The sequence below is a fragment of the Pisolithus orientalis genome, assembly GCF_024613125.1.
Source record: "Pisolithus orientalis strain OTSU chromosome Unknown F5J12scaffold_2, whole genome shotgun sequence".
Lineage (NCBI taxonomy): Eukaryota > Fungi > Basidiomycota > Agaricomycetes > Boletales > Pisolithaceae > Pisolithus > Pisolithus orientalis.
The window spans coordinates 633861-652146 of NW_026260783.1; the positions used below are offsets into that span (position 1 = coordinate 633861).

Sequence of the window (18286 nt, forward strand, 5' to 3'; positions counted from 1 at the left end):
TTCCTCTTAAATTAAGCGCGCTGATTTAATATCCTAATATATATTTTCCTCACATACAAGTGAAGTCGTACTGTGGTCCAATTCCGTGCAGCGGGCCCGGATTCCGGAACCACATGCGCACGCGGCCCCATGGAATTCTCTCGTTCAAATGCGGTAGGATACTAAGAATTCTTTCAGCTTGCACGCCGTTCCAGTAGTGCCATGCGCGATACGACTCCCCGTGATGACTCGTGTCTCCGATGATTTTAGGGCACTCTGAGTTGGCAGGCGGTCGCTGTGGCCCCGAAATGTTCGTTTTCTCGGTTAAGTCCCTAGGTATGGAGGGATCAGATCATGCGTGATGCCGTGAATATACTGATCACCAAAGCACTGATTACAAGGGCTGTACGGCCTTTTCCTGAAATACATTTGAATATCATTTGCAGGTGCTCTACTGCTGCTGGCCGCAAGCATTTCTACGTTTTCTTCATCCTTTATGACCTCACGAAGACACGCACATCCAGATATTACCTAACGACACTTTACGCTACCACGGAGGTTACCGTTGGGAGTGAGTTCGTCGCCTTCATCCACTGATTATCAGATTCGTCGGTAATTTAATATTTTACGACGCCGAAATCGCCGCAACGAGGCTGACACATCTTCAGAATGCATTATGTATGTAGTTGGCACGCTCGTTCTGACATACAAGTTTCTTTTAGAGGATTGGAGCAAGCGTTACCCAACCATAACGAACCTTCGGCAATTCTGATTAAAACAGCAGCACCAGGATGGTACGTGAATTGACGAAACCCCTCGCTTCGTTCTTAACGACAATACATTTTCACCCAGAAGATGACAGTTCATCAGGTGTTTCCCTCTTATTCACCAGAACTTAATTCCGCCTTGCATCTCACGCACAAGCTACTACGTTGCCACTGATCATAAGCGAGAAATCACGTCAGGTGTATCACCAAGTCATCAGAAGTGCTCCTGTGGTTCTGTTCTCTGTATTGTTTCCAGAGGCTCGGAGATGACTCCGCAAAAATGCCCCTAGCAATGCAAAGCCGTATCTAGGGCCAGTGACTTGCTTTACACCATTTGCGCAGCGGCAGCCCGTCCCAATTCAAACGACGGAAATAGGGCACTGGAATACACCTCCATCAATACTGTACGATGCAGGCACGGTCACTTTACCAAGTTAAAGGTGAGACTCCGCCGATAGCGCTCACAGCGCCACCGCACCGACAGTTGCAACCGATCGAGTCACAGTGGGTTCTTGTCAAGGGAAGATTGTACATGCTTCAACTGCCCTTTTTCCCTCTTGCACACCATGGATGGTGGTCCTCACGTGGCTCTATGGAATATGCTTGTGCTTCGCCTTAACCTTGACCTTCTGCCCGATTGTTCTTGTCGTCTTCCCTCTTCGATGACTATATCGCACACACCAACAACTTCCGGTACTACATTTCGACCCGGTTTGTCAGTCGCATCTGGGGCGAGCTCTTGCGCCGCTGTCTTCCGTTAAATGCCAATACATTTTCACCTATTCTTTCATTACTCTTACCTATACATGTTGTATCCGATGTTCAGCTCTTTTCCCGAAAACTTCTATCTTGTCATCGTTGAGCCATCGAGGTAGTACTGCCTGAACTATTTGAATGCGTAGATATCCAAATGAACGTCGTCATCTTATTGTTTGCTTAGCATCTGCTCTCCCTATTAAACCAATACCTGTTAACATGTTACTAGACGTAGACGACCAAGTAAAGTCAAAGCTCTGAAGCGCTAGCGATTCATGCCTCAAAGTTGCACATCTGAGATTTCTGTCGGGACATGCAGAGGGCATGCGGTTCCAACTACATGTGCATGCAACGTGAGGTGGACAACATATGGTGGGTGGATTGGAACGGACGGAACATGATTCGTCCCGTTTTTTCGGCGGGAAGCGTGTTGTGGTTTATCGATGTGCTGGCCGACGGCCAGGCGAGCTTAGTATTCATCAGACATGTGCGATGGTTTCAAAGATGCATTGTAGTGTTGGCATATCATCAATGCACGTTGAAAGTACGTGAGAGTGGAAGGGAATGAAACATTAATCGAGTGGGCGAGCTGGGTATCCGACCATTAACGACAACAGCAGTAAGATGAATATCGGGTAGTATAGCCTCTGCAATCTCCTCCCTACTGCAACAACCCAACACAGACGTTTACCCAGCCGTCTGCGCCTGCCAGACACACACCAAGCCATGCCATTTCTGTCTCCGGCGGTAAAATGACGCCCTGGGCTAGCGGGAATGCGAGATCCGGAGCTGACACTTGTAGTGGGAATAACAAGGGTAGATGTGTCGATAGATAGTGAGTAAGTGTATTTGGAGTGCCTGGCGGTATCACAGGGAACAAGACATAAGCCGGCAGCCGGTTACGACGTTATTCCTTTCTATGATGCAGGAAAGCTCACCATCTTCCAGGACAGGAGGTGCGAGATCTTGTATCACAGGTCCATCTGGCAGGTACAATCTAACAGGTACACTGCGTACGTTGTACGCACCATCGCGATCTTGTGCATTTTGAGGATCATTGGAAGGTGGACGACCATGAGCGGAGGCAGATGAAGAAGGTGGTGGTGAGCTCGGCCGCGTGGCTGGCACGGTTGTAGGTACGATCTTCGACGCGACTCGCCAGTAATCGTCAAAATTATCTAATCATCAGAACACGGATCGGATGAGATGATTTAGCATCCAATCCCGTACTCTCTCGTTCAGAGAGATCCGGCATTCGGAAAGAGAACCAGAGAAGAAGCCACGTACGTTCCCGTATACCCTCCCATATCCCGTCCTGTTCTGCCTTTCGAAGACCAGTCATACGTTTGGTATTTCCCCAGCGGATAAAGTCTGCCTCTTTAAGCTGTCCCATAAACGCCTGTTTGCATGCTTCTGCAGATGGGGGGAGGAGTAGCTTTTCTGTCGGAGGCGAAGCAAGGTGGAGGATCAGTTTGAGCGGGGTGATCTGCAACTCCGGGGCTGCGCCGGCGCCGGCGCCGATTGACGCAACGGAGGACGGACGCACTGATGCAGAGATGGTGTGGTTGTCGTAGATCAGACCTATCGGCCAGTGCCTGGAACGCACGAGATGGTAGGTTAGCATGAGTCCAGACGAATGTATCTACCGAATGTGGATGCAGCGCTTCGACAAAGAAGTATTTGAAGGATCACTCCGGATTTTCAAGAAGATGGAGATAAACGGGGGACAGAACATTCTGTGAGCTTACCACTTGAGCAGTGCGCCATCCTCGCTCTCAAACCACCAATCCTCCTCCTTCAGTAGCCTGGCTGCCGCATCGTCAAAGACAACATCCATCAGGAAACGTCGAAGTTCAGGCATGAGGAGCGGCAGATAGCTCACGCGGGGTGCTTGAATGTAGTAGCACTCAAGCCCGCGATCTGAGTTAGCCGGCAGTTCTTTGGGGTCGACGCGAATTTCGAGGGGAACCGTGCCCTCCCATGCAAGTCTACGGAAGAGCGCCACTGACGCCGATGTCGCGAATGACGCGGGAGGGTGGTGATGGCGCGAAGTCCCGTACGCTGACATTCCCGGGGGTATGTTGGAGATTACAGTAAATAAAAAGCAGTAATACGTAGTAATTGCATTGTCCCACGCTGACTAATACAGGCAGTGACTAAACTGGCTCCCGCTTGACAGGGGATGGTTCGTATGAGTGATTCCGCCTGCAACGATAAGGTCAGTTGCGTCGATACAGTACTGAAGCACAATCATGGTACCATGTACGCCAGTGGTCGAACTGCTTTTGATTGAGGTACTCCCTCCATCCGTCCTTCTTAATTTCCGCTCTGAATCGACCATGTTGGAGCAGCTCTAGATGGTGCAGCGCGTGGGGGTAGCTATATTCACATCAGTCACGATACCAACGCCCATGATTATGATACCAACTGTATAAACCTGGCATAATCCTTTTCTCTCCAATACTGCAAATACTCGATGAAGTTGGCGAAGGCTGGTTGGTCAAGAATATTCTGCTGAGCGAGCGATTGCAGGTAGTAGGGATTTGCGAGGGACTGAACAAATTCTAACTCAAGCTCAAACCGCTCCCTGTTTTCCGCGCGTGCATCTTGTGTATTGGCATCGTCGGCAGTGGACATCTCGTTGTAGGAGTGCTTCTGGCAACCAAGTGTGGAACCTAATTTACGAATCACGTGCCACCGGTGGTTGACGCGTAAGATGATATTGTCAAGGCTCACACTAGGCAACCAACCATGTCCGGAGACGATGATTCAGGTGGCTGGCACCTTACAGAGTCAGATCCCGCCGTGTTCACGTACGTCTGTCCTTCACCAACCGAAAGTCAAATTGATAGACCAGGCAAGGAGATCAGGCAGCTCCTGAAAACTTTGGGAACGCCTTATATCGTGGACGACTTACACTCCCTTGAACCTGACGCCCTTTCCGAACTGCAGCCCATACATGCTTTCATTTTCCTGTTCAAATGTCTCCCTTTGGCACTGGAAGAACCGAGAGCTCTGGCGGGTGAATACGACCCAGATTTTACGGGGTTCTTCGCCCACCAGACTGCCAACAACGCATGCGCTACGCTTGCTGTCATCAATGCTCTCGGAAACATACCGTCTCTCAAATCCGACAGCCGATTGGCAGACCTGTTGAATTTCACCACTGGTATGGATCCGCAAACGTGCGGGATGGCAATCGTCAGTGCCGACTGGCTGCGTGAAGCACACAATGACCTTTCGCCGCCAAGCACCATCTCATTGGATGGCCTTGGACTCCCAAATAAAACCGAGGACGCATATCACTTTGTGGTATACCTTCCCGTTTTAGGTTGTGTCTACGAACTCGATGGCTTAAAACCCCATCCGGTGTGCCATGGCACATTCGAAGACTCGGATAACGGTTGGCTTCGCAAGGCAAGGTAATGCTCCAGCTACGGTAACTTGTGCCGGAGTAACCACACTTCCAGAGAAGTCATTGAAAATCGGATAGCAACATATCCTCCAAGCGCCGTACGTCCTCTGTTTGAGGGCCTAGCGTTAGGTGTGAACTCTGCACTCCCAGATTGAATTTAGCTTGTTGGCCGTTCGGGATGATCCCCTACCAGCTATGAACAGACAATTGGAGCTTCTCCAGCAATCGGGTAATGACACGGAGGCAGCGGAAGTGCTATTGAAAATCTCAAATGAAACCTCCAGGAGAGAGCAGTGGGCTGTGAGTTATCTCGACTCTTGGTTATCCTAAGCGCTCTAAATCTTCAGTAACAGTTCGAGAACAGCCTTCGTCGCCACAACCATATCGGTTTAGCTCATGCTGCGTTGCTCGCCCTTGAGAAAGCTGAACTACTACAGCCTGCTATTAAGGACGCTCGAAGGGCTATGAGGGAACGCGTGGAGCAGCGCCGGCGAATTGGATTCACTGGGATGGATGAAGACTAACTTCGGCATGCATATCGACTAGGTTGTTTCTTCGTCATACGTTTGAGATTTTGCCATGGGTTTCGCTTTGGCAATGGGGCTGCTGGCCACTATCTTCACGCACTGCACATGACACGAAACGCGAGAGGAGTCCGTTGAGGCAGAATGCCAAGCGAAATGAGAAGACGCGAACGTTGTGAGACGAGGGTTTGATTCTTGGTCCCTTCCGCAGGAGTTACCCGGTTTGGTATAAATGTAATGGCGAGTTATAGGACTTCATATGGGTAAAGTAGGATCAAGGGACATGAGAAGATAAGTAAGACTGTCATAGAGAATTCACCATCTGAGCATACGGTCGACAGCGTCGGACCGAATCCTTACAATAAATTATTACTGAGAACTCGAGTATAAATTTGCTAATGGTCATCCACTGATCATCAATCGTCATCCACTGGTGCTCTTGCGACGCAAGCCTGTTTTTGATATGACGCTCACTGTCAAGTCTGCAGTTCAGTTGACATCAGGTAGGACTGAGAAGCGGAAACCGATGACGACGTTGACCATCGTGTATTTGCGACTCAGGGTTCTCGATGCCTCTCCTAGGGTTTGGTGTGTATCAAAACTACAACACGAAGTCCTCTGTGCTAGAGGCTTTCAAAGCAGGTTACAGGTAAAGTACCTGACTTCCTTGGCCATTCCCATCTGATTATTTTTTCCTAATCGACGGGATCCAGGCACGTCGACTCAGCGCAGGCCTACAAAAATGAGGGTGCAGTGGGCGAAGCAATCAGGGATAGTGGTATCCCCCGAGGAGAGTTATTCATTAGTGGGTTCCGTTGAATTTCCGATTGGTGCAGAGTGTATAGCTGCTCACACCTTTTAATGAAAGCAACTAAGTGTGTCAGCAAGACGCATGGATATGATAGCACCCTCAAAGGTGTCGAGGAATCATTAGCAAGATTTGGCTTCGGTAAGAAACATCCATCACTGATGTCACTTACTTCTTGCTCTTAAAGTCTTCTACGTCAACTAATGCATTTCGAAGAATACGTTGATTTATTTCTTATCCACGATCCGTTTTCTGGCACGGAGCGTCGCCTGGATACGTATAGAGCATTACTGGATGCCCACAAAGCTGGTAAGATCAGGACAGTGGGAGTCTCAAACTAGTATGTTATTCGAAACTTATCACCATCCTACTGTTTTACATGGATGGCCATCCTTTGCCAGCGGCGTCAAACACCTTGATGAAATAAAAATGGCCGGTTTGCCTATGCCCGCTGTCAACCAAATAGAGGTTCGTCTATCTTCGCGTCACACAACATAATCATCATGTCCCTTGTGCATGCAGCTCCATCCCTTCTGTCAGCAGCGCCCAATTGTGGAGTACTGCCGTGCCCATTCCATCGTGGTACAAGCCTACTGTCCCATCATCCGTGGGCAAATGAGCCATCTGGCGATCCAGGCGGTTGCGAACAAGGTTCAACAGCAACGTGTTTTCGCTGAGGCCTTTTTGATCTCACCGCATTTCCCAGTACGGAAGAGATCCGGCTCAAATACTGATCAGGTGGTCCCTGCAGAAAGGGTGCGTTGGCAACTTTACGCTGTCAGGTGGGAGAGCCGGGCCGATTTAACAATCACTACGCCACAGATTTGTGCCTCTTCCCAAGTCTGCAACACCTAGCAGGATCCGTTCTAATGCGGCCGTGTACGATTTCGAGCTAGGGCATGAGGACATGGAACAACTCGATGCCCTCGACCTCGGGAAGGCCGGTGCCGTGAGCTGGAACCCTGTTGATGCGACATGAATTCGAAGCGACAACGAGGCAGCCGAACGGGGTATGTTGTGGTATGTGGTTCATCCTGTTAATCATCTTCCGTCCGATTTTGCAAGAAGTCGTTGCATACATACCGCAGGTATGTCACTGTGGCGGCATACTCTGTTACCCTGTGAAATGTAATTTGTGGTATACTGGAGAAGCCTTCCTCCGCTCAGAACAGGAAAAGATTCTGCTAGTCAGGAACAAGGTAGGCCGGAGAAGCGCAGTGCTCTTCCTCTTCCCACCTTGCCAATTCGGCACTAAACAGCGGTGCTTGTAATCGTCGAACCGTACAATCAGGAAATATTTCTTCCCGAGCAAGCCACACTAGCCAACGGAATTCTGAGCTTCAAGGGTTATTATGCCTGACTTCTGCGGTCCTGGTTGATGCAGACGTTTCAGAGCGAACTATATAATAGTTCCCGAGGATCCTCTTAAAATTAGGCCTTTAATCGAGTGACTTTTCGTAATAGAAATGACGCACGTACGAAGTTAAATTCTGTTTGAGGCGCTTTCGCAAGAGTGCGATGACCAACAGTGGCGGTGCTGACAATCCCGCCAGCTCCTCAACTTGCCTGTGATCATATCGATGATGCAAGTGGATGTACTATCGCACTTCGGCAGGCTAGATGAATTGATACAAATCGTTTATCAAGGTTTTGACCGGTTTGTTGTGATCTCTCAAGTCATCGAGTCCGCTTGGACGATACACCTCGGTCTGAAGGGCCCTGGTGGACGGTGGTGGAGAGGCGCAACGTCTGCGCAAGACATCCTTGGCATTGTTGTCCGCCTCTTCTTTCCACCTACTCCATTTCCAATTTTGTCTGATTTATTGGATTCTACAGGGTACCAGCGCCACCCCACAAGCACTTGATACGTATGCGGAGAAGCTGTCAGAGACATTTATCAACGGTGAACTTGCCATCGATGATTGGAGTCCTGAGAAAGGTGCAAAAATAAAGGTGAATACGTTTCCTATCAGCAAATGCTCCCAACTTATCAGCTGGACTCTATTAGCTCACACTGGGTCCTACGTCGAAGAATCCCGTACCAGTCTCCTTGGTCGAGCTATCACCAACCGAGGCAGCTACTTATGCAACCGCCCTCTTGAGCGAGGTAAGTTTTCCAGACATACTTCTTGTAACCAACGTCGGGTCACGATCACTGTGCACAGATTGCCCTCCAAGCACAACCCCGTAGGTGTCGCCTAAACCCGCCAATCTTTTCTGCTAGCCCCTCCAGGTTGCCACCATGTACGTGGGTAGATTGTCAGCGAACTGAACATCGTTAAGCAGTAGGAGCACGGCTGCTAATAGTGCGAGCTCCTTCACCCCCAAAAACACTGGTTGAGAAGGATGTCCGCGACGTCCAGTCGTTACCTGCTGAAGCTTTGCGGAAGATTCGGGTTCTGGAGGCTGAGCTTGCTCAGGCTAAGGCACAGAAAGCGAAGAGTAAATCTCCGCCGCTTAACTTGGGCACGAGTGGGTGTATGTTACGTTCACCCTCCTACATTAGCTCAAAGTTCCTGCGACAGAGTCTATAGCTGTCACCCCGACCGCCAAGGGAGCCTCTCTCGCCAATCCTCACAAGAAAGCACGGAAGTACCAAGCTTTAGAGTTTGCAAGTGATGAGGAGTAGCTCTGTATGGTAGTTTTTTTCTTTCTTTCTTTTTCGGTGGCGATGTGTGTATTTGAATACAGCTCATGGTGTGCTACTGTTGCATTGTCTCTACGCTGATCGGCACGTAGCAGCTGGCGTTGGAATTGTAAATTGTTATAAGTACTGTCGAATGGAAGTCCATCATGAGGTTGATTGGCATCTGTTGGGTTTTTCAAATTGACAGGGCCGCGACCGAAGACCCGAGTTAGGACAAAACGCTGACACAGGAACACAATACCAACCATTTGCACGCAAATCGCACGTTTGTGAAAACCATAAAGACACTCTTTGAAGTCGCTCGACTCGCAATACCCTTGACCTTGACTACCATGTCATTCCTATCCGGCTCCTCTGCTCAGAGCACGCTCTCTGTTGAGGCCATGTTCGCACAGATCCTTGGGGCTGTCCAAAATTCCGTACGCACCCTCTGGAACGGCATGACGTGTCTATTCTGACAGTTGAATTCTGCTTACAGCAAGCAGAGATTGCAGAGCTGCGGCAGGAATGCGCAGAACTGAAACAAGCAAATGCTAGCTTGGAGCGTCAGGTTCGGGAGGGCATGCAAGTCAGTTGTGTACCAATTCAACACAGGCATTTCAACTCATTTCTTGCAACATAGAACGGCAATAATACCTATAACAATGGCCGTGCCCATGGGACATCGGGTTTCAGTACCCCAGTGCCGGGGAGTCCTCAGCTGCGGGCCAAGTCACCCTTTCTCTCACCCCACTACATCCCCCCTGTTACTTCCATCGCACCTGCCTTTCATGTTCAGTCACCCTCGCCTTTAGGGGACAATGCTTTGACACCCTTCCTCTGTTCTTCTAGAGACATCCCGGGTTTCTATGTGGTCATTCCTGCTGGAGGGGCTGGCACACGGCTTTGGCCACTGTCAAGAGAGGGTCATCCAAAGTTTCTCCTTGACCTTACCCTCAAAGGAAGATCCTTGATTCAAGCAACTTGGGATCGTCTATTGCCACTTTCGTCTCCTTCTCGTACCACAGTCGTGGCCGGTCCAGGACACGTCAAGTCTATCCGAGAACAACTACCAGACCTCAGTCCTGATAATCTTTTCTGCGAACCCGGTCCGAAAGACTCTATGGCTGCTATCGGCCTGGCTGCTGCTGTCCTGCAGAAACGAGACCCTGACGCGATTATTGGTTCGTTCGCTGCTGACCACATGATCTCCGGAGATGATGCGTTCCTTTCTGCCATTGCCGAGGCAGTTGAAGTAGCGAAGAAGGATTATCTTGTAACGATTGGTATCGCGCCTTCTCACCCTTCGACTGGGTTTGGTTACATCCGGCTCGGCGACAAGTTGGGCATCAAAAAGGCTCCGAATGCAAGGCTTGTATCGAGTTTCAAGGAGAAGCCTGATGCTCGTACGGCTGCTGCCTATATTGGCACAGGCAACTACCGCTGGAACGCTGGTATGTTTGTCACGAAAGCTAGCGTCCTCCTGGACCTGTTGAACGATTACAAGCCCGATGTTTGTGAGGGCCTATGCAAGATTGCGGAAGTTTGGGAGGATGAGGCGCAACGTCAGGCAGTACTAGCAGAGGTTTGGCCAGGCCTTGAGAAGATTCCTATCGATAACGCTGTGGCTGAACCTGCTGCTACTGAAGGAAAGGTTGCTGTTGTCCCTGCTACATTCGGTACGTGCCCTAATGACCAAGAAATAGCCCGAGAAACCAACCATCTGGTTTTCTATCTTACGTAGGCTGGGATGATGTTGGAGACTTCTCTTCGCTCGCAGAGCTTCTCCCAGCCGAAGCTAATCAACCTCGTATACTCGGAGACGGTAGCCTTGGTAAGTGTTCATTAGCCTGTATAGGTTGGATCTAAAAGATTGCCACTTAGTCCTTATGGAACAAGCTGCTGGTGGGATTGTTGTTCCTGGATCGGGCCGTCTCATTACTTGCTTGGGTGTCGATGATCTGGTCATTGTCGACATGCCCGACACTCTCCTTGTGACAACTCGTGCGCGGTCCCAAGAGGTCAAGCGACTCGTGAAGAAATGCCGCGATGCGGGTTGGAAGACTCTTCTCTAGTTCTGTTATCGCTATATTCTTGGTCTTTCGGTTGCGAAACACTATTCGACTCGAAGGAACAACTTTTCCCAAGACACTTGCATACTTTTTTTTTTCTTCGCTCCAAAAACTGACTATATGAACAGTGCTAACCCACATAGTATACTATACCCGCCTCGTCATCTTTTGGTTAATCCTGGACTGATCATGTGTCTGTCGCCTGTTGCTACGTATGCTGTTTTGTAGGTATGGTGGCTCGTTAGACACCCTTTAGTTTACTCCCAAGTCATGAACACTGTCGCTGCTACCCATCAGAACTCGCACCCTGAGACGTCCTTGCATATAAGTATGGGTATTATTTTCGAAGACCACTTTGGTTCACACACCTAACGACTTCACTGCACGTCACGGATGTCCGAGTAATACCTACAACGCGGACCCCTATTATGGCTCCATCGTCTTGACCGGGTGTCATTCAGGTGTTCTTGCAACTCTCGCGTAGATACCTTCTATAGTTCGACATGCACGAGAAGCCTGCCACCTCAAGTACCTAGGATAGCGGGAAGATTGTACTACTGGTTAAGATGGAGATACATACTATGTAGTTCAATTCGGGAGGAAAGTCGGTTTACCAGAAGAATAATTTATATTATCGTAAACGCAACGCTCGGCGGCGCAGACACGATTCCCCGTTCCCTGAGTGGTAGCCTGGGGTAGGAGTAGGGATGGAGTCGCATCAGTTTCGACGAGATTTCCTTGTACAGGACGGAATAATACTACACGGCATTTGAGAGGAGGTAAGACACCCTCACTCCCCATTCGCTGTGCGTTAGATGAATCATTTCAGAAGCCGCGAATTCGTGATTCTTCCGGACCAGGTTCTTACTTCCTGATCGTCGTACATAAAGAGAAAGAGGTCTATGAGTACGCTGCGATATCAATAGATGATCTGTTATGATGTTAGTTACTAAATGGCATAAATGATGAGCTGCTTACAGTGTCATTGGTCCTATCTGACTTCAACTCGCGAAGGGCCATCGAGTAGGGACTAAAACCCTCGATACAAATTCTCTTCCGTGGCATCACAACATTTCAATCATTTCCCATTATTTGGTTCATCTGACACTGCAACGATCGATGTGCACATTACCGTAGCAACCCTACCAGTCTACCCGAGTCTACAGCAATGTTATCTCGCCCATTCCGACGACGGGATATTGGATCCGAACGGGCTTCTTGGCTGGTCTGACCCCAGCTGTGCCTGTGGGTTTCGTGGAGCGGGCAGTGCCGGCTAACCGGCACGAGTACAAGAGCCTTACAATGAGCTGCACGACTAGAATTCTTTGCACAGTCATGACTCGGGAGATGCTGCATGTCGGTTTGGAATGCACGTTGTTCCGCAGCATGCAACAGCATTCCTTGCGACAAGGCTAAATATTTTATTCGCCCAAACAGGGTCCGACGGGGTTCCGGTGAAGCAGCCCAGCAAGCTAGGATGTTTCAATGAATAACTCGCGGTGGACGGAACTCATGATTTTGGCGGAAAGAATTTTTGCCATCTGGAAACGAAAAGGCGGGAAATTATGAGCATATTGTTCAGTTGGCACCCTGCCACACCCGCGTGATTTACCACATCCAAACCGTGGTCCTGGGTAAGTGAGAAGCTCTACGGTGAGCCGTGTAAATGTGGTGGTTAGGTTGGGCACCACAGTGACTTCCTCGTTCATTTCCGCTGGCCCCTTGCCTCCCAAGAAAGCATCGCATAGCTTCAAGTAGTATGGTTTTGCAAGCCAGCCAAGTCTCAGGAACACGGTAATTCCTGATAGGCCCGGGTTGTACGTGTTCCCGTCGCGTTGTGTTGGTCCCGTAGAGCTGTAGTGCAGGAGGCAGGCTTTGGTTCCCGTGGCGGAAAGCCACTTTCCACTTCTATCTTCAAAGCCGTAACGAGGAGCTCCGAGAGACGGGGTTTACAGACGTACGTGGAGATGGTCGTTGCATTCCTCCACTCCTTCCAGATGGCGAAATTCCTCCGATCGCATGTTGTGATTGGCCCAGCGCCCTTCTGCCGTGGAGGCGAGGGGGGAATCATAACCGAAGGCGAGCGTTTAGCTGAATGACCCATCACGAATCCATTTGAACACGGAAAAACAGGCTAGTGCTGACTGCTGACAGGTACATATACTGCCAATGACTGCCACTGAAATAGCTGAGTTGTGAAATTTTCATGTTGCCTGCATGATTAGCTTCAGCCCCCAGAAAACCACGAGATGTACGAACGCATCAGTAGTTCTTACGCGAAATGGCTCAGGTAGGTCAACATACCAGTACTACGAAGTCACGACGGTGACCTCCTAGGCGCTCTAATTTGTGTATGGGGCAAGCATGAGTATGACAAACGGCTGGTTTGAACTTCCGTGCATACAAAAGTGACAACTTCGCCAGTACTATTAACCCTTCATCATCGCCAGAAGTCCACCACACTTCATCCTACGCAACCACCGGTTATGAGCTTCTCCCGTTGTTAACGGTCCACTTCCGGAGCTTCGCAGGAAGACGCAAGGGATATCTTCCAGTGTGGATATTGATATTTCACATACGGGGTTGGGTTCTTGCAAGGCCCTGCGACAACAAGGAGCCAAATAATTTTATAGCCGGTTGAGACTCCTTCGCAGACCATCACCACATGCTGGAGATTCAAGTCCACTGGTCCTGCAAGATGGAGCAGGCAGCCGTTTTCCTATAAGGAAACCCTGACACCTGCGAACGGGGGCAAGCATACCTACTTTCACTCTATTTCGCCCTGCAATGCACATCGTGTACACCGCAGTCTGCCGATGCGTGCAATGGCGGCACGTCGCACTGTCTGCTACCCACAATTTTTTCCATATCGGGTTGTGATGCAGTGGGGTCCCAGAGTCTCAATCTGATATCGCTGCTAATTGTCCTTCAACCACGTGATTGATGCCGTGCGGTCTGCGGCAAGTCTTTTCACATTAGTTTACGTCTATTAGACGACAAACTATCTAAGTTCACGCGATGCGACGGCTGGGCGGTGCAAGGGTAGGGCTACTAGTCGCATTTACTCGGTTGCGTCCCAGGGCAGATGACCCTGGTATATTGACCTAGGGTCGCTGGGGCACCAATCTAGTAGGCCACGCAACTCTGGTGCGGAAGTGTGATACGGGTGAAAGCGTAAGAACGGGTTCCTTGCCCGCCGCTTAGCGAGCAGGAAGTCGTGGCAACCATACAGGTCGGCAGTGTAGGGCTTGTAACCATTCTGAAACTGGAGAGCAATCCAACGAAATTCACAGATAGCGCGACCACGAATCAGAGTACACTATACATCCACGTGGGTGTGAGCTCACCTCGCCTTCCCGAGCCCTCGTGGAATCCCCGCCGCCCTCGTGAGGTTCCAGTCCGACATATTGAAAGAGTCGCGCTGGAAATTGGATGGCAGCTCGGTGAAGCTCCTCGAAACGTCGTCGTTTCATCTCATAACCCACAACTGTTACCCGAGATGGGTATCGACCAGTAACTTCGTGAAAACGAGCGAGGGAAAATAGCAAATTTTGGTACGAATCAAGAGCGTAGGTTTCGGTAGTTGCGCGAGGAAAGGGTGGGAGGGCTGAGGATGAAAGGGAGTGGTTTTTGAACAGGCCCAGACTGAGAGCCAACCGCATGTACGATTCCGCCTCTGTGGTGGTCGACAACAATCTGGTCTGACCGCTGTAACATGGATCAACTTGTGTCTGTTAAGAAAAGTCAACGAACTGACCCACTGAAAATCAACAAGGAGCTTTCATCTTCTACAGCAAGAGCTACCCTAGACATAAGGTGCCTGAGTAACAGAGGAAGGTGAATGACAAGGCCGGGCATACGCTTGTTTGATATGATCAGTGATTGCCAGTACATGACCATTATCCTTCTGGTAGTCCTCTAATGTCCAGTATTCCTCGTTCAAGGCATGCTCTGGTCTCGACCCCGCCCAAATGGCATGGCCGGGGACAATTATGAGATGGTCGAGGCCCTTCAGAGTCTCATTGCGCTCTATCGTAGCAAGGATGCTTGACGGATATACATCAGAAAACACTGCTGAGGTCGACGAAAATATGAACGAGAGGTTATAGAGGAAAGATAGAGAAGCGAACACAGTCAGCAGCCAGACGCCAAGATTCGTGAGCCGCGAGCGCGCACGAAGGTAGCGAAGTGTCGCCCGTATATCAGCGACTGACGGGGAGAGAAGGCGACGTGTTTCTCGTCGGTAAACGGCAACCCTGGCTGCTGAATGGGGTGAGGTCAAAGCTGGCAAGGGGAGCATGATTTGACTGGGACACTTGTCATTCCACGTGCGAACCCCAGCGCGGTACATTGATTGAGCCAAGAAAGGAAGGCGTCGTGGATCGTTTTGATGGTGTCTGCGCCCCTGCCACAACACGTACTTAGTGTGCGGACAACATACCAGCAGCTCACCCCTCCGATGTTCACAATTAACCCTGAAGCCCATTCTTTGCCTCCGTGGTTTGTGTTTTTTTCTTCTTCTCCAGTCCCCAGGTGTTTCCGTCTAAGCTTGCCTGCAAGCCACCTAGCCACGTTACAGATCATAATGAACGCTGGGACATATGGCAACCGTTTGACTGTTCACCGCAAGTGAGTATTCCATTGCATGTCCTTCTGGAAGGCATTAAGATGCTCGAGTTGTCTCCGATCAAGAACTGCTGTTCGTTATCTTCTTTCAACATTTCACAGATGCAATGTGCTTTCCTCAGCACGGTATCTGGCGTTGGCGAAGTAATTGCCTTGGTGTTTTGTCCACTTATGCAACACCAAATGTATTGCCCCACTGTTTTACGCCTTGCCGTGGAAATGAATATGGGGCACCCAGTCTTCACACGCGAGTACTACTGGCATCTCGAGCAGGCAGGTTGCGACATTGGCCAGGCGTTCATGAAACTGCGGCGCCTTCCATTATACTTTATCCCTCAAGAGGAAGCTAGTGAGACAAGGCAAACTGAAGTGACATGCGAATTCCGGTTGTGTTTACTTGCGGTTCGCGTCGTGTTTCCCCTGACAAAAGCGGTGACAATTGATTATATATGGGGACATAGCCAGTGCAAAAGACGGTTCAGGTGTACACTACGATGAGATACTGATTTCGGAAAGGTCTCGAGCATAATCGGCTGTCTACATGATTCATGCCTATACCAACTTCAACAGCCCTGCGGATGTCAGGGTCCACTGAGCGTGCCCTCCTATGACGAATAAGGGTGATAACTGCACGAGAAGTGACGTCGCTCAGCGTGAGATATGCTTGTGATTCAGGAATTTACCTAAGGCTCATGCAAAATCCGTACTTGTGACCTGACGGCGCATGACGTTGTACCCATTCCAGCGAATGACATCCGTTAAACATTCTGATCGGTAAGATCGTGATGTCTGAGCGTCTAGGGAAGGCTGTAAGCGGAATGGATGAAAGCGTTCCTCGCAGAGCACTTGCCACCCTCAACATGACGAGAGGAAGGGTCACTCATTGCCATCCGTACCATTTCGGACGGAACAGCCCAATGGTTGGTGTAGTCGATCCCTACCCGCGGCTGGTTAGTTGTTGGGCAGCGGTAGGGCTTCTCGCCTGGTCAGGGTCAAGCAAAGCGTAAATACTAAATTATTCGCAACACGTACAAAATGCGTCCCCAGCACCTTTTGCCGGATAATTGTATTGAGGTGGAGAACTAACCAATCCTTCGCACGAAGTACGCCACATCCCTCCACTGCCGTAAGGACTGGCTGGTTTGGTGCGGTTTCGGGTGTACTCCGAAGAATCTACGTGGCCTGCAAAAAAAAAGATAAACACAACGAAATGCACATAAAATTCTTGTGTGGCTTACGGTAGTGTTGATGTTCTGAGAGAGCTTGATAACAAACGTCTATAGCAGTTGTGTATTGGGGTATATAATTATCTTCTGTGTAACATTGGCGTTGCGAGTGATCGGCGGAGGAAGGTACTTGCTGACTAGATGTCGGAGGGTAGAGTAGCGTGTCGGTGTGATGCGGGCGTTGTACTCCCACGACTTGAGATGCAAATGGCAAGGACTCCTCCGTAGAAGACGATAATAGTGGTGTATGTGGGAGGCAACCTTCGCGTGTACTGTTGTCACCGACAGGTACGGTATTATATCCGGGAATTTCACTAGGAAGAAACGGCTCGAAGACCTCATTACTAGAGTAGAACGTATTAATTTGGGTTTGAACAGCTGCTGGATCGGAGGAAGGCGATAGACCAATGTCGCCAGTCGACGATATTGCCTCTGATGGTGGTGAGGGAGATGACCCATCACTATAAAAGCCAAGCTCTTCGGGTTGGTTCTCCAAGTGACCCGATGCTGACGCATTCCAATTGTAAGAACACTGACCCTGACGGTCTGGCGGAACATTTGGATGCGGGGATGTGGGATGCGACGCAACAGGGGAGGGGGGCCGCAGGGAAATTAGCGGTCCAGCAATCTTCGACCCCGGCCCGTTTATGGGATGGGCAAGGTGCTCGGGTACGGCGGCCGGTGCGGCCGTCATCTTTGCCACTGCTGACGACCTGGGTGCACGAATAACGAACACGCATTCCTTGCCACGTGCCTGACATTTGCTGCATGGCTGCTGTAAATCACACTTTACTTTGGAGTTAGCACAGGCTTGACAAGACCGCCGCCTCGTGCGGTTGGCATGGGATCTAGAATCATATCATAAGAGCAAAAGAGGACGAGATCCTTGCAAAGCACTCACGGGTCTCCGCATGTTTTTTTATGCCTCGTCAGTAGGTCACTGCGCGTGAACTGCGCCTCACAGGTCTGAAAAGAGTGTCAACCACATCATGTAGAAAAATAATTTTTTTCGAGGGCGCACATCGCAACGATGCAACCTCTCACCCGTGTCTGGCAGTCATAAATGGCGGGTCAGTTTATGACGGCCAATTAATATCGATATGCAAGCTTACGGGTGCGCAGGTGCCGGTTAAGGTGGGTCGTACGGGTGAACTTTGCTGGACACTGAGGGCAAAGCTTTGTCTGGGGGAGAATTGGAATATTTCCCTTGTGCGAGCGCATCTTGGACACTGTGCCATCCTTGCGATACTCGACTACAGTCGTGGGGGGAGATGGTCCAGAGGAGCTACCAGGATCTGTAGAATGGCGAGTAATCAATCCACCGTAGGCCATGGTAGATGTTGCAAAGGTTGGGACAGGTCGGAAGTCAGCTAGGGCTCATATTTCAAGTCATGGTACTTTATACATAGCAATGTCAATCTCCTTTCACTCCGATGTGACAGACCACTGCGACAAGTAACGACTTATTTTTTCGGCCAATTAACCTA

General features: G+C 50.0%; 8 protein-coding genes across 8 annotated transcripts; 4 read left to right on the top strand and 4 right to left on the bottom strand.

The window, feature by feature from the left end:
* Positions 1 to 1997: 1997 nt before the first annotated feature.
* On the bottom strand, positions 1998 to 3570 carry F5J12DRAFT_918332 (autophagy-related protein; the record flags this gene model as incomplete). Its single annotated transcript, XM_051749220.1, has 4 exons — positions 1998 to 2360; positions 2441 to 2680; positions 2790 to 3097; positions 3251 to 3570. 4 exons carry the CDS (start codon positions 3568 to 3570, stop codon positions 2164 to 2166), a joined length of 1065 nt encoding a protein of 354 aa, XP_051604767.1. The 3' UTR covers positions 1998 to 2163.
* A 151-nt stretch (positions 3571 to 3721) lies between these two features.
* Positions 3722 to 4139, bottom strand: F5J12DRAFT_902547 (SOH1-domain-containing protein; the record flags this gene model as incomplete). The annotated part of the gene is made up of 2 exons (XM_051748310.1): positions 3722 to 3881; positions 3931 to 4139. The coding sequence occupies 2 exons, from the start codon at positions 4137 to 4139 to the stop codon at positions 3722 to 3724; spliced, it is 369 nt and encodes a 122-aa protein (XP_051604768.1).
* A 104-nt stretch (positions 4140 to 4243) lies between these two features.
* On the top strand, positions 4244 to 5826 carry F5J12DRAFT_796317 (uncharacterized protein). The gene is made up of 5 exons (XM_051744106.1): positions 4244 to 4315; positions 4373 to 4924; positions 4973 to 5015; positions 5068 to 5217; positions 5271 to 5826. Exons 1-5 carry the CDS (start codon positions 4254 to 4256, stop codon positions 5439 to 5441), a joined length of 978 nt encoding a protein of 325 aa, XP_051604769.1. The 5' UTR covers positions 4244 to 4253; the 3' UTR covers positions 5442 to 5826.
* Position 5827: 1 nt separating this feature from the next.
* Positions 5828 to 7724, top strand: F5J12DRAFT_796324 (Aldo/keto reductase). Its single transcript, XM_051744107.1, has 9 exons — positions 5828 to 5944; positions 6003 to 6090; positions 6155 to 6246; positions 6310 to 6390; positions 6466 to 6589; positions 6651 to 6717; positions 6772 to 6900; positions 6956 to 7005; positions 7072 to 7724. Exons 1-9 carry the CDS (start codon positions 5905 to 5907, stop codon positions 7226 to 7228), a joined length of 828 nt encoding a protein of 275 aa, XP_051604770.1. The 5' UTR covers positions 5828 to 5904; the 3' UTR covers positions 7229 to 7724.
* A 47-nt stretch (positions 7725 to 7771) lies between these two features.
* Positions 7772 to 9055, top strand: F5J12DRAFT_796342 (uncharacterized protein). Its single transcript, XM_051744108.1, has 6 exons — positions 7772 to 8024; positions 8086 to 8202; positions 8258 to 8356; positions 8415 to 8493; positions 8557 to 8721; positions 8775 to 9055. The coding sequence occupies exons 1-6, from the start codon at positions 7830 to 7832 to the stop codon at positions 8876 to 8878; spliced, it is 759 nt and encodes a 252-aa protein (XP_051604771.1). The 5' UTR covers positions 7772 to 7829; the 3' UTR covers positions 8879 to 9055.
* Positions 9056 to 9110: 55 nt separating this feature from the next.
* Positions 9111 to 11242, top strand: F5J12DRAFT_918337 (nucleotide-diphospho-sugar transferase). The gene is made up of 5 exons (XM_051749221.1): positions 9111 to 9315; positions 9375 to 9464; positions 9519 to 10554; positions 10620 to 10709; positions 10760 to 11242. Exons 1-5 carry the CDS (start codon positions 9229 to 9231, stop codon positions 10948 to 10950), a joined length of 1494 nt encoding a protein of 497 aa, XP_051604772.1. The 5' UTR covers positions 9111 to 9228; the 3' UTR covers positions 10951 to 11242.
* A 2638-nt stretch (positions 11243 to 13880) lies between these two features.
* Positions 13881 to 15292, bottom strand: F5J12DRAFT_796360 (uncharacterized protein). The gene is made up of 4 exons (XM_051744110.1): positions 14808 to 15292; positions 14705 to 14752; positions 14295 to 14655; positions 13881 to 14212 (listed from the first exon to the last, which is right to left on the bottom strand). Exons 1-4 carry the CDS (start codon positions 15245 to 15247, stop codon positions 14009 to 14011), a joined length of 1053 nt encoding a protein of 350 aa, XP_051604773.1. The 5' UTR covers positions 15248 to 15292; the 3' UTR covers positions 13881 to 14008.
* Positions 15293 to 16307: 1015 nt separating this feature from the next.
* Positions 16308 to 18241, bottom strand: F5J12DRAFT_796364 (uncharacterized protein). Its single transcript, XM_051744111.1, has 6 exons — positions 17912 to 18241; positions 17821 to 17849; positions 17701 to 17765; positions 16812 to 17647; positions 16606 to 16755; positions 16308 to 16555 (listed from the first exon to the last, which is right to left on the bottom strand). Exons 1-6 carry the CDS (start codon positions 18129 to 18131, stop codon positions 16371 to 16373), a joined length of 1485 nt encoding a protein of 494 aa, XP_051604774.1. The 5' UTR covers positions 18132 to 18241; the 3' UTR covers positions 16308 to 16370.
* Between the last annotated feature and the right edge of the window lie 45 nt (positions 18242 to 18286).